The sequence below is a fragment of the Colobus angolensis genome, unplaced genomic scaffold (genome assembly GCF_000951035.1).
Source record: "Colobus angolensis palliatus isolate OR3802 unplaced genomic scaffold, Cang.pa_1.0 Scaffold517, whole genome shotgun sequence".
NCBI lineage: Eukaryota > Metazoa > Chordata > Mammalia > Primates > Cercopithecidae > Colobus > Colobus angolensis.
Window position 1 is genome coordinate 674,856 of NW_012118677.1, and position 15,439 is coordinate 690,294.

Below are 15,439 nucleotides of genomic sequence, written 5' to 3' on the forward strand. Positions count from 1 at the left end.
AAAAAAAAAAAAAAAAAAAAAGAATACTTGCTTCTACTTAATTTGAATGAGCATTAGTTTCCAAGGTGATTCCTTTGGAGGTTTTTACATGATTAAAACAGAAGCGTCATGTGTGAAATATAAATGCAGCAAAAGTTGGAACTGTTTTCCCTTGTATTCTTTGTAGTTCTCCGATCTTATTTGTGATATGAAATATAACCAGTCAGTTGACTGGAATAGGAGGGGCAGGACTTGGGACAGCTGGAACCAAGTGTGCATTTGTGTATGTGTGTGAATGATCATCCAGTATCCTGGCCTCACCACAGTTTCAGCTGCCTTTTTGTAGAAGGGCATGATTATAATCCTTCAAGTGTGAGAGGTGAACCCTTAAAATTTCTGTATATGACTGGCTACATAGTTTGTGGGGCCCAGTACAGAATGAAAATGTGGGACCCCTTGTTCAGAAAGCACGAAAAAAAGTGTCATTAAGAGTACAAAAATATAAAACTTTTTCCTTCCTCCCTTAGTCTCTCTCTACTTGTCAAGGTGTTTTTTTGTTTGTTGTTTTTGGTTTTGAGCCAAGGTCTCACTCTGTTCCCAAGGCTGGAGTCTAGTGGCATAATCGTAGCACACTGCAGCCTCAAACTCTGGACTCAAATGATCCTCTTGCTTCAGCTTCTCAAGTAGCTGGAACTACAGGTGTGGGCCACCATAGCTGGCTAATTGAAAAAAAATTTTTGTACAGATAGTGTCTCACTATGTTGCCCAGGCTGGTCTTGAACTCCTGGCTTTAAGCAATCCTCTTGCCTCAGCCTCCCAAAGTATTGGGATTATAGCTGTGAGCCACCATACCTGGTCAGAGTGTTTTTTATTTGCTGTGTAATATCATGTTCCCTAATGGCATGGGGAGACTCTTGGGGAAAGTATAGACCCTCACAGGTACCTGGGGGGTACACCCTGTGACTTAGTGTGCACATGACCCACCAGCTGCCAGGTTTCCCTTTTTTCCAGCCACTGGCTGACACACTGTACCTTGGTTCAGGGGAGCAGAGAAATAGAGTCAGGTCTCTCTCCAGGCCCTCTGCCCAACCCATGGATGATGAGTGACCTTCAAGTGCATTGCAACCTCTATGCCCAGATCCAGGGGTACACAAGAGGCTTAGCCATACCGAGTCACCAACCACATGCACTGGGGTAGCTGCCTCCATCCTCTCTGAAACTCGACCCCCCACTCTCTGTGCTTGCACTCGTCCCTCTACTGGGGGCTGAAGGCAGCAGCAGTCACTAGGAGGTGGGGAGACAGGGAGGCTGGTGGGTGCCACAAGCCAGGGGATGAGGAACTGGGCGACCACACACACATCTGGCGGAAGTGGTGGGACTGTGTATGAGCCAAGACTCCAAGCTCCTGGCACCTGCTAATTTGCCCCATTGGGCTTCATTTATAAAGCACAAATTCCATGATAGAACTGTTAAGAATTTCAAGATGGTGACTACAGGGTTTCCAACCCCAAATGTGGACCTTTCTGAATGGGGGTCCCTGTGTGACAGCACAGGTCACATGCCCTGACTATCTGGTTCTCCTTTGTGAAATTATTAATAGCTGAAAAATTTGAACCCTTATACATTCTCTAGCAGTCTTTCCTTTTGAAGTAACACCTGTCTGCCTGTTGCCTGTCTCTCTCTCTTCCCCCATCCCCTATCTAAAATTTTGTAAACATTTTATAGAAACTACTCCTATTGTAAAATAATTAGAAGCCTTGGTGTTTGAGCCAGTCATACCTGGATATTTGTGTTGGAACCTCAGCTCTGCTGCATCTGTCATTGTGGCCTTAGGTGAGTTTCTTAACTTCCCAAGGCTGCAGATAAGCTTATTTGTAAAAATCTTTGAATAAGCATCTCACAGGCATTCATGAGGGTTAAATAATCTTGTAAATCATTCAGTAAATGATATGGCAACTTTTGTCCCATTGGTTCCCATATTTTGATTTGCATTTAGGATCACCTGAGGGTTAAAATGCAGAGTGTTGCATCATGTTTCTAGAGATTCTCATCAATAGTATTGGAATGGGACCAAAACATCTACAATTGTGGATTGTCAGACCCATTCAACAACAGAATGATTATTTGTTTAGTGAATATTTTTGAGCTCCTGTTTCTTAACTGGTTTTGTTGTTTCTTAACTGGTTATATTCAGAATTTTCTGGGTAAATATGCTTTTAACTTTTGGGGATTCTCCTACCATATTATTTGTACATACCTGTGATGCTAACTACCTCACTTTTCTAATCAAATCAGTGCTTAAGCCATGGGGGTGAGAATATATGTCAGGTATAAAGCCAGGTTTTATGATCCAGGGAAATAATAAAATTTGCTTTTGGTATGTTAGACTAAATTTTAAAGTGATAGGCAGATTTCCTATAATTTGTTTTTCCTAATTCTCCTCAAGAACCTATTTCCTTTCATTTTTATTTTATACTTTCCTTTTTCCCCTCCTAGTACTGGTTAAGATTAATGTTTTTAAGATTAACCTAGGTGTTTGTAATATATAAATGTTTATGTGAGTCACCATTATTCATTTCTTTGCCTATAAATCTTTCAAAAAAACTTATGGAGAATAATGAGGAAAGAACAATAAGAAACCCCCACCCCACATACAGTGTATACACACACACACACACACACACACAATACACACACATACACAAACACAGAGAAAGAAAGAAAAAATGAAAGAAAATCTCACAGATGTTTTATTTGGCAAATTAGGAGATGCATATCTCTAGATTTCAAAACATATATAAAGGCTAACTAGATTGGGCAGAAAGCAAGTATGAGGAAGTGAAAAGTGTGAAGTGTGCCTGGAGGGCCCTGTGGGGGTGGATTTCAGGAAAACCAGCACAAAGGCAGTTCTCAAGAGTTGAGCAGACAAAAGCACCACCCACTATTTGCAACAATAGGTGCAGGAACAGGTGAGCCAGGCTGGCAGGAGTGGAGGAGGGACACATAAAGCCACTTGGAGGGTATGTTTTCAGGAGGCCATCTCCCTTCTTGGCAGCCAGACTGGAAGAGCATCCTTCCTGCTCCCCATACTGGAAGCAGCAGGTCAAGAAAATTCAACTAATTCAAAGATGCAAAGATGATTAGTAAAGAAGGAACTCACACAACATCAAAGACAATAAAAGGAAAGTATAGCAACTCCTGTTAACAAAATATTCGCTAGAATAATGAGGCTAAAGAGGCAAATGAAAATTGTGATTAAATATTTTACCATAAATTTAAAAAAATGAAGCAGTAACTCTGTGAAGGAAGATCACAAAGAAGAACTATAAGAACTAAAGAAAGAAATAGTTGGTCAACAAGAGGAGGTGGAATGTGAGCTGGTACAGTTCAGAGAAAAGTACTAAATCCATCACAGAAAAAAAGTCAAAATTGGGAAGAAGGCAGGAACACTAGTCACTGCAGGAAACTCAGCAAAGACTATGGAAGATAGAAAGAATAAAACTAAATTAAATGAAACAAACCAAAAAGAGCTAAAAAATGGACATACAGGCAAATAGATCGAGCATTTCTGTAATAGGAATCCCTTACGGAAAAGCAAAATAAAACAGTGAATTAAAACAACTTCTGAGATATAATTCAAGATTTTTTCCTGAAATAAATGGAGGTTTATTTTAGTATGTTAACAAAAATGCAGTGAAAATGGACCCAGAAAGTTCAACACTAAGACTTACATTATTAAAATAGCTGGACTTGATAAGTAAAGAAATACTTCATTGAGCAGCTGGGTAAAAAATCAGATCTCTTTTTTTAGGGAAAATGTTATGTGATTGTAGGCTTTTCTCTAGTAACATTTTCAATATTCCCAAGGAAAATGCGAACTAAGAATTTTGTATCTAGCCAAATTGTTTTTACTCTGTAAAGATTATAGACATCATGTTAGACATCTTTGAACATGAAAAAATTTAGGGATATTATTACATGAGTCTTTCTTGAAGAGACTTTATTAAATCATTAATTTTAGCTGACCAAAAGATCACTGGGAATGTTTGTAAGTTTTGAATATATTTAAACTGTGGTACTAAAAAAGAAATATGAGGAATGGTGACAGACAGAATGTTAATGTTCTAGGTTCTCACAGTGTAGAAATGATACAGTAATAACTGAGTAGAGGGGAAGAAGGTAGGAGGCAGAATCAGTTCACTGATTGCATGATCTCTAAGAGTTGGGAGTCAAAGCATATCAGTTAAAGCTGGCAAATCATTAGAAGTATATGCATATTTAATAGTACAAGAGTAAACGCTAAGAAAGATAATATTATTGACTATTGTAGTATTGGGTGGTGGAGGAGAAGGAAATAAGGCTACTTTAATAAGGTGGAGGAAATAAGGTTACTATAAATATTGCTCGTTTGAATTATTAGAGATGGAAAAGAGAGTCGTATGGATAACCATCAGAACAGAAATTACTCCCAAAAGGAAAAAAAAAAAAAGCCATGTAGTAAAATATTTTTTAAAATCATCAAAATGGAAAATAGAACATAATTAAAGTAGAGAGCTATAAACAAACTTATAATCATATTAACACATAAGTGGACTTAATTTATATAATAAAAACTAATTCAGGCTTTGGTTATTGGTATGGGTCGAATTATTTTCCTCCCCAAAATGTATACATTGAAATCTTGATCCCTAGTACCTCATAATGTAACCTTATTTGGAGATAGGATCTTTACAAAGGTAAATTAGTTAAAGTGGGATTATTATGGTGGGTCCTAATCCAATATGCTGGCTGTCCTTATACAAAGGGGACAGCTGGACACAGAGATAGGCATGAAGGAAGATGCTGTGAAGAAACACAGGGAAAAGACAGCCATCTACAAGCCAAGGAGAGAGGCCTGCTACAGATTTTTCCCTCACATCCTTCAGAAGGAGCAAACCATTCAACACCTCATCTGGGACTTAACAGCCTCCGGAACCAGGAGACTATACACTTCCTTTGTTTAGGGAGCTTTGTTACAGCAGCCTTAGAAAGACAATGCAGTCAGGAAAAAAAGTATGTATGTGAGGGGCACCTTAAGACAAAGTAGTAACAAATGTTGAAAAGAAGAGCATAGGTGAGGGTATCCAGGCACATATAAATAACAAAGTAGGATTTCTAAAAGCATTCAACGAAAGGAAGAATTGGCTTTTTATTGTCAGAGGTTACAATTCACGGTGAAGATGAAATAGTTATGAATCATATATGTATTAAATATTAGTGTGTCTATATATTCATAAAAAGGAATTGAAGAAAAGATAGAGACACAACAGAAAGAAATTCTGCTTTACCTGTGAGGCATGATAGAGTCAGTGAGAAAATATAAAATAGAATGTAGAAATTCTAAGGAGCATAATTAGGAAGATCTAAGGGGGTACATTGACAATCCTATATTCTGAATATAGAGACTATACTTTCTGTTCAAGTAGCTATTAAATACTTACAAAATTGATGCTGTGTTATGTTTAAAAAACTATGATTTTTAAAAATTAGGCATGATTTAATAGTAGAAATTAGAAAACAAAAATCAGAAAAGAAAATCTCTTCATCCTAAAAATTTATAAATACTGTCTTATTAACTCTTGGGTAAAATTGAAATTTCAGAATATTTAGAAAACATTGGTAATGAAAGCACTACCTTTATGTGCTATGCTGCAGCAGTGCTCATTGAAAACTCATACAGATATGAAAAAAATAGCCACTTGGTTAAGCATGAGAACAAGAACAACAAAATGAATGGAGATAAGCAGAAGGAAGAAAGTAATAATGATAACACTAAAATCAATGAGTTAGCAAAACTATAGAATTTAAAAAACAAATCCCCAAATCCTTTATTTATTTATGTATTTATTTATTTTTGTTTTACCAGAAGGCCACTAACTCGACTAAGAAAAAAAGCAAGCACAAATAATGTTAAGGTCGATAACCACAGAAACAGGAGAATTAAGAGAATGGGGCAAATGTAATAGAAAAACTTGAATACAAAATTTATTCTAGCAATATAATTTACTCTGTCTCTGTGTGTGTGTGGTGTGTGTGTGTGCACACGTGTGTGTGTGTGTGTGTGTATGTAAAGATCAAATTAAAGGAACTAAACTACAAAAAAGTACCAGGCTCAGATGCTCTCACAAAAGATTTTGTTTTTCATTAACCCAAAGCATTTATTGGACTTGTAGGTATATTTTATTTCCTTTGCTCAGGTGATTAGCATTTTAAAGATGTGAAGGCCTAAACTCATACCTATAATATCAAAAATTATATGTGCTCTGTCTCCTTGTTTATTGTGAATATTTAAGATGTGCAATATAATGTTCCAGTATACTTACACGTGGTGACATGGTTACTGTAGTCAAGCGAATCAATACGTCCATCTCACAAAAAATTCTGACATACCCTTAACAGGAGATAATTCTCTTAAACTGTATCATAGAAAATTAAGAAAGCCGTCCAGCTCTCTTTTAATATAACAATAAGACATTAACATCAATGCCTGACAAAAATTTCACTAAAAAACAAAAGCAAGACTAGAGACCAAATTTTATTATTAATATTGATAAGGAAATCCTAAATAAAAAATTAGTGAACTGAACCTAGTAACACATTAAAAGAATTATTTATAATTTGATATAAAAATCTATATAATTCATTTTATGAGTAAATCTAACGAGAAAAATACATCACACTCCATGGATGCTGAAACCTGACATCTTTTTGATTAAAATAAATTGTCTAAGTGGGGATAGGTGGTTTCTGCTATATGACAAATGTATTTGTATCATAGTCCCAAACCTGGCCCCTTATTTTCTATGTCTATATTTCTATATTGTGCCAAATTTTATCTTGAACTAGCAAGTAAGAGAAAGAAAATAAAGTCATAAAAATTGGAAAGTAGTTGACAAAACTATTGCTATTGTGAAGAATTATTCATACATAAAGAAGTATTTATTAAGTCTTGTTATAATCTTACTATGTATATATATAAAAGCAAACAATAAGCATTAAAAGATCTAAGAGGTTGGGCATGGTGGTTCACACCTGTAATCTCAGCACTTTCGGAGACTGAGGTGGGAAGACTGCTTGAGCCGAGGAGTTTGAGACCAGCCCGGGCAACATGGTGAAACCTTGTCTCTACAAAAAATAAACATAAAAATAGGCGTGTTGGTGCACACCTGTAGTTCCAGCTACCTGGAAGGCTAAGGTGGGAGGATCACCTGAGCATGGGGATATCCTGGCTGCAGTGAGCCGTGATGGCGCCACTGCACCCCAACCTGGGCAAGAGAGTTAGACCCTATCTCAAAAAATAAAATAAATAATAAAAGATTAAGAAAGTACCTTATTCTCAGTAGAAACCTAAAAGAATACTATAGCTAGGAATAAACATAGCAAGGTATGTGCAAGACCTGGATGAGGAAAATTTTCAAACACTCTTGAAGGACACAAAAGACAAATAAAGACGTGAATTCACCCTATATTATGATCTTATTGAAATAGTATGATCTTATTGAAAATACTAACAGGGTTCCTTGTGTGACCATTTGTTTATTTTGAAAATAGATAAGCTAATTCTGAAATTCACATAGAAAATGTATAAAGATTTCTGAGAAAACTAACTGTGTAGTAGATTTTTGATGGGGGAAAAGATGAATGGTATATAAGTAGCCATCTGGAAACAAACAAAGTTAGATTCATTCCTCATACTGAATACCAATATGTATTCCAAATGTACTAAAGATTTGAATAGAAAAATCAAAACCTTACATTTATTGAAAGGAAACCTGGGAGAATCTTTTGAATGTGGGGAATGAAGGAGGCTTTGCTAATTATGACTCCAAATGTAAAAACGATAACAGAAAAGACTGATAAATTCAAATATATTTTTATCAAATTTCTGGAAGTAAAACAAGCAAAAAACATCATAAGCAAATTCTAAAATGCAAATGACATACTGGAAAAAAGTATGCAGCTTCTGGTACAGAGAAGGGTTTAATCACCCTAACCAATGAAGACGCCTTACAAATCAACAAGGAGAATACCAAGGAATCATGAAAAAATAGGCAATAGACATGAATATGCTCTTCATAAAAAATAGAAATACAGTCGATTTTTGAAACACATGATAAAATGCTTCTCTCATAAAAAGGAAACAAACTGAGATCCTGTTTTATGTATTAGACTGGAGACAATGAATATGTCTGATATCATAGTCTATGAAAGAGGCTTTGGAAAATGGGCACTCTTGCTTGTGAGAGTATAAATTGGTAAAATCACTAGCGAGAATAACTTTTCAATTTCAAAATGAATTACGAATGCATAGACCCCTTTGATCTACAACTTTCACTTTCAGGAACTTATCTCAGAGAGAAACATGTATAAAATGGCCCAGGTAAGGTTATTTATTGTAGCATTATCTGTAGAACAAGCTCAGAAGCTACTAAATGTCCATTAATAGTAGAATGGATAAGTAAATTATGATATATCTCTACAGTTCTACAGAAGAATGAGAGTGTTCTATATATAGTGAAAAGGAAATATTTCAATATACTTTGTAAGGTAAAAAACCCAAAGCCCAGAAAAATGTCTGTAGTATGCAACTATTTTTGTGACAAGGGGAGATATAATAATATATATTCAAGTTTGCTTGTATTTGCATACATATTGGAAAGAAGCTGATTTAGGCCGGGCGCCGTGGCTCACGCCTGTAATCCCTGCACTTTGGGAGGCCGAGGTGGGCAGGTCACAAGGTCAGGAGATTGAGACCATCCTGGCTAAGATGGTGAAACCCTGGCTCTACTAAAATACAAAAAATTAGCAGGGCGTGGTGGCGGGCGCCTGTGGTCTAGCTACTTGGGAGGCTGAGGCAGGAGAATGGTGTGAACCCGGGAGGCAGAACTTGCAGTGAGTTGAGATCGTACCACTGCACTCCAGCCTGGGCAACAGAGCAAGACTCTATCTCAAAAAGAAAAAAGAAACTGATTTAATAATAACTATGGTTATCTGATAAGAAGGGGAGAATAGGAATTGAAAGAGAACAAAGTTGGAAGGTGAAACTTTGGATAATTTTAAATTTTTGCACCGTATGAATTTTTTCTTTATTAATAAACTTAGAAAATAAATTGAAATTAAAAATGAATTCCATTAGGATAATGATGTAGCCAAGGTATATTGTAGGCAATGATTTTTCTTTTTTCTGTATTTTTGATTAAGAGAGACATCAAAGGTGAGTGTAGATGGTGTCATTACTACTACTAAAAAAACCAAAAAAACAAACAAACAAAAATCCTCAAAATACATACTTAACCGAAAGTTGGCAAATAACATTTATAGGCACAAGGTCAGCACATTGTGTACCCTAAAGCGATTTTTACTATGTTTTCTGGGTGTGTGTCTGTTCTAGTCAGTTCTGATTGCTATAACAGAATACCATCAACTGGGTGGCTTAAACAACAAATATTTATTTCTTACAGTTCTGGAGACTAGAAGTCTGAGATCAGCATGCAGATGTGGCTGAGCCCTTGGTAAAGGTCCTCTTCCTGGTTGGCACATGGCCATCTTCTCTTGTATCCTCACATGGAACAGATTGAGAGAGAGAGCATGCAAGCATGGGCAAGCTCTCTAGTGTCTCTTCTAATAACTTCTAATCTAATCTGAGAGCTCCCCCCTCATGATCTCATCACCTCTCAAAGGCTCCACCTTCTAATACCATCACAATGGGCATGGGGTTTCAACATACAATATTTTGGGAGGCACAAGCATTCCCTCCATAGCACTGACCCCTGGAGCTGCTTGAGCTGCTTTTAGAAAGGTTTTGTGTGTGTATATATATATGTTTCACCCTTATAACTTGAAGGCTGGTCAGTGTGTCTTCTCCTTATCCCTTTTTTGGTTATTTTTCCTGATCACTTGCATTAAAGCGTTAGTATCAAATCAAAGAAAGATTAAATAAATGTGGTTAATATTAAGTAAAGATATAATAAAGGAATGAAGCTCACATGGCTTGATATTGTTGTGTAGTATGTCACCCTCATGTGATTGTTGGCTAGACATTCTCCAACACATTGAAGAGAGGGGAGGGATAGTGTATTAGTCCATTTTCACACTGCTGAGAAAGACATACCTGAGAGTGGACAATTTACAACAAGAAGGAAATGTATTGGACTTACAGTTCCACGTGGCTGGTGAGACTTCACAATCATGGTGGAAGGTGAAAGGCACATCCCATATGGTGGCAGACAAAAGAGAACTTGTGCAGGGAAATTCCCCTTTTTAAAACCATCAGATCTTGTGAGACTTATTCACAATCACAAGAACAGCACAGGAAAGACCTGCCCCCATGATTCAGTACCTCCCCCGCTGGGTCCCGTGGGAATTCAAGATGAGATTTAGGTGGGGGCATAACCAAACCATATCAGATAGGAAAGAGGAAAATTAACATTTGCTGAGTTTTATATACAGTTTCATATTTGGTTGCAATATAATTTAGGTTGGTAAGCAACCTTTTCTTTTTTACAGATGAGGAAACTGAGGCTCAGAGAGGTCAGTGGAGTGAGGAATTGAACAAGTGCCTATCATTTCAGAGCCATCTCTTGCCACTTCACCAAGTTTACTTTTTTCAAGTAATGCATAGTCTTAGTAAAAGACTTGATATGGGATACAGTTACAAAGGAGTGAACAAGAAAACGAATAGAAGAGGAATGTGTCAAAAATGGGAACAAAGGGTATGAGAAGGGGAAGAAAGATAAACTGTGTTTGGTAGAAATGGTACCTTAGGCTTAAGTGAGCCATTTTGGGATTTTTTTCCATGCTTTTTGTCTCTACTACATTATCTTGATATGTGATCATTGGGTATAGCATTTTTGTTGTTGTTATTGAGAAAGTGAGATATTTGAACGATACCTCTTTACAAATTTACCTTCAATGGACTCCCTTCCTTTGAAGGCTGATGGGAGCTGACTCAGCTAGTTGGATGTTCCATTGAGTCTTTGTTGCCCTTCGGGAAGCACATTGCTGATGAGGAGAACTGCAAGCATTAGAGCAAGATTCATGTTTTTAAATGTTGTTTCATGAGTAATTTCTTTTGTCCTAGTGGTTGTTTTTGTTCATGCTGCTAGTGGAAGACCTCGGTCCTCAGTGGTAAATAGAAATCTCAGTAGCAGATAGTAAACAATAGGGGGAAGAAAAAACCCCTCAGATATAGACAAGGGCAGATCTGTTTATGGTGCAAATGAAAATGGATTGAAAATTATTTTTCTGGTACCTTATTTCCTAGCATCCTGATGAAAAGAGATTGGAAGGCCTCTCCAAGCAACTGGACTGGGATGTTCGAAGCATTCAGCGCTGGTTTCGACAGAGACGCAATCAGGAGAAGCCAAGCACGCTGACAAGGTTCTGTGAGAGCATGTAAGCTGCTGTTTCTCTTTTTGAAAGAAAAGACCTAAGTACTCATGCCAACCCTGAGGTGAAAAATATAGATCTGTGCAGGCTTCAGCAGCCCTTAAAAAGCTGCAGTCAGGTGGGAAAATAGTTCAGGAAAAACACAGGAAGCAGTAGTTGGGAAGAATTTGTGATTTCCCCTTTGGATACAGTAAATAAAGTTCACTTCTTAATGGAGTTTCTACAAAGTAAGCATATTATAAAAGGATTTACAATGGTCTTTTCAGTCAGTCATCTTTGAAATATAGCATTAAAAGTCGTTAGTTTTATAGACATGGTTAGTTTGAATTTTAATAAAGGCAACTTAGGTTCTTCCTACTAATAAAAACTGAGATATTAGGATATATTATCAGAGGGTCATGGCAATCTTCTGTATTCCTGGAGATTTAAGAAATGGCTATATTATATTTCTGGGTGAGTTTAATGAAGCATTGCTTGAAAGTGGGGGATGGAATGGAAGTCTCTTCCATCTCTGAAATGTGAACTTTATGTAGTGTATAAGTTATATATCAATATAGCTGTTAAAAATATTAAAAGACCCACAGAGAGCTCTTCCAGCACAGTAATATTTTGAAGTGGTATACTTCATGCACTTACCTATAGGAAAAAAATAAAAATACATTGAAACATTGAGAACATCCCCAACAAAGGGAAGAGCTGCCTAGAGAGTCATTACCCTATGTGGTCTTCCATCTTTTGGGTGTTACTGTTCCTATGTCTTCTAATAGTTTCTCCATTTCTTCTTTTGGGAGCTTTTTCCTGACACCTGGTCATTTAAACAATAATGCTTTCAGTGTAGCTCTCTTAGTTGCAGGCCCTTTCTGTTTGGGGTTGAAGTTGCATTTTCAGCTTTTGCTTTCAATTATGTCAAAAAAGTATTTCAGTAATTGTATCCTTAGAGGGAAACCTAATGTTATAGGAGAAATGAATGGAAGGCAGAAAAATATCACAAATTCCTAGGGATGGGTAAATATGGAGAACATGAACAGGGTCTTTAGGAGGTTAGAATATTTATAAAGTCAGGAAAAACAACCTGGTAGATACAATCAGCAAAGCCCTCTCAGTAAATGAACTTAGTGGCAGTTTATGAGAGAAGGATTTATGTATCTGGGCTCCTGGTCAAAAGCCAAAATTGCTTCCCAGCTTGGCCCTGCCATATATCCAAAGGGCCTGGGCTCTGTCTTTGAGCCACAAGTCCGAGCAAGGGTGAAGTTGGGTCTCAGCACATGTCTACGTGCTGAACATCATATCTTTCCCTCCTCCGACTAACTTCTTTGGTAACTTGGTGCCAGCCCCTACTGTGCTGAGTCTACACCAGTTTCTCTCAAATACCAGTGTATTTGAGATTTTAAGATAAGCATCAGTCACCTGAGGATCATGTTAAAATGCAGAATCTGATTTACTTGGTCTGGGATGGTAGCATTTTTAACAAGTTTCCACGTGATGCTGGTGCCATTGGTCTATAGATCACACTTTGTGTAGCAAGTACTAACACTAGACCAGTGTCTATGTCTTCTCCATGAATTCCACAGGTCATTATGTGTGTACCACAATAAATAAGACAGTCATAGTTATAATCAATTAAAAATGCTTCTAAATGATTGCTAGTGGTATGGTAATGTGGAGGCACAATGATGGGGAAGAGATGGTGCATAAAATAACATCATTTCTTCCCTCAAGAAACTTGTAATAGTGTTGTGGAAGTAAGACATAATATCTTAGTATGTGTAGGTCGGAGATAGATATTAGAAAATAACCAGATATGGGGCCAGGTGCGGTGGCTCACACCTGTAATCCCATCACTTTGGGAGCCAAGGCGAGCAGATTACGAGGTCAGGAGATTGAGACCATCCTGGCTAACATGGTGAAACCCCGTCTCTACTAAAAATACAAAAAGTTAGCCAGATGTGGTGGCGGGCGCCTGTAGTCTCAGCTACTCGGGAGGCTGAGGCAGGAGAATGGCGTAAACCTGGGAGGCGGAGTTTGCAGTGAGTTGAGTTGAGATTGCACCACTGCACTCCTGCCTGGGCAACAGAGCGAGACTCCATCTCAAAAAAAAAGAAAAGAAAATAACCAGATATGTGTGTTGTAGGATTGATGTGGATAGTCAGTAAAGATTAAAGGGAAAAGATCAACTGTAGGTTGGGGTACACGGGGGGTTTGCTGGGATTAGAACTGGGTCAGTGTCAGTGGCCTTTCATCTTTCTGTTGTGTGATATAGTATTGATGAAGTTTTGTTTTGAAACTCTCTTCTTCCTTGGTTTCTGAGTTGCCACTAGATTCTCCTGCCTTTCCAAGGTCTTTTGTTTGCATCATTTATTCTGTGTTTGCTCTGTGGTCTTTAATGTGTTAATGACACTCCAGATTTAGTCTTCAGTCTCATATTTTCCTTACCCTACCTTCCATTCTATGTGTTAAAATCATTTCCTCTCACCAGCTTCTTCCAAAGCCATGTGTACAGTGCAGATGTTTCTTCTAAGGCATCATTCTGCCAGCTCCAGCTAGCAATTCTAATTTGCTTCCACTCCTGACTTTACCTTTCCTATTGTTTTTATGCTTCCGTTTTGTCATAGGCTGGAAACTCAAGTCAGTCAGCCATTGAATTCTATTAATTCTTTGTAAATTCACCATTATAGCCCAAAATGCTTTCATATGTCTCATTTTTTTTTTATCTTGCATACACATAGACATTTTGTTTGCTACCAAAAAATCCCAAATTATTTTTCTAAAATACTACTATCCCTATGTTCTGATGCTTTGAAACTTTGATGATTTTAAGACAACTATAGGATAAATGTTAGGTCCCTGAGCCTGATAACTAGAGTCTATCTTTTGCTTGTTTAATGTCCATCACCCAAATGACATCTTCCTTCTAGAGGGTTGTGTTTTCACTGTCTGTGCCTTTTTCCTTCCTGCCTTGTGTATGGTATTCCAGGCCAGGAACTTCCTCTGCCTCACCCATTTATCCCCTCACCATTCTTCACATCCAATCCCAGGCTCTCTGTGAAGGGTGGCCTGACTATTGGGACTGGAGTGAGCACAGCTTCCCCTACATCCTTAGAGTACTAGGAATTTAACCCTGAATCACATACTGCCTTATGTGGTTACTTAACTTGTATAACTATTTCAGTTCCAGTTCTGTGTTGCTTGAAGACCACAGGGTCACATCTTGTTCTTTCATTCCTCTCAGTCTTTACCCCAACAGACAGACGCTGCCAAATAAATAATTTGTTATGACTGTGTGTTAAAATGGCATTGTTTTGGAAAGAGTTGCTGACCTCATTTGTCACTTTGCTCCTGTAAATGAGTGTCTAATGTATACTGCCTTAGCATAAAATTTGTCTAGGAAAATTACCTGACTATGGAAAGCTCCATGACAATTTTAAAGACAGAAATTCAGAGGAAAGAATGGAATGGCAAAGGAGAACATTTAGAGAACACCATGAGGGATAAAGTAGAATTATAGTGGTCTGTGTATGCAAATGTGTGTGTCATACTTACTTACCTATATAAAAAAATATCTAGAATAGTTGTTCTTAACTAAGGATGCATTTCACAATCACCTAGTGATGTTTTCAAAATACACGTGCCCAAGCCCCATCCCAGGATGTCAGGATGATGACTCAGGTACAATCTGAACATGTATATCATGGAAAAAAATGCCCCAAGTGCTTATAACACACTCCCTGGTTAAGAAGAAAGATAATTGCTGCTCAGAAATACTAAAAACCAAATGGGAAAACAAGAGAACACAAATTTGGAGCTTGTCACCTGAGGGTCAAAATGTAAAGCATCTATAATTTTTCTGTTATATAAGTTTCTATTTTCCAAAATATAGAATTCCTTCAGGAATTCTTGTATTTTATCTTTGTATAAAATAATTGTATTTCGATAGTTGTTAAGAAAGTCTGTTTGTGAGTCTCCAACTCCCAGCGCAAAGGACACAGAAGACCGGTGATTTCTGCATTTTGAACTGAGGTACTGGGGTCATCTC

The 15,439-nt window shown here is 37.4% G+C and overlaps 1 protein-coding gene across 1 annotated transcript in view; it reads left to right on the plus strand.

The window, feature by feature from the left end:
* CERS6 (ceramide synthase 6) overlaps positions 1 to 15,439 on the plus strand; it is a gene marked incomplete at its 5' end in the record, with an annotated part of 238,497 nt that overhangs the window by 2,129 nt on the left and 220,929 nt on the right. Inside the window, one exon of the mRNA XM_011960590.1 lies at positions 11,282 to 11,412. Coding sequence (XP_011815980.1) covers positions 11,282 to 11,412 — 131 coding nt within the window. The remainder of the gene's footprint in view (positions 1 to 11,281; positions 11,413 to 15,439) is intronic.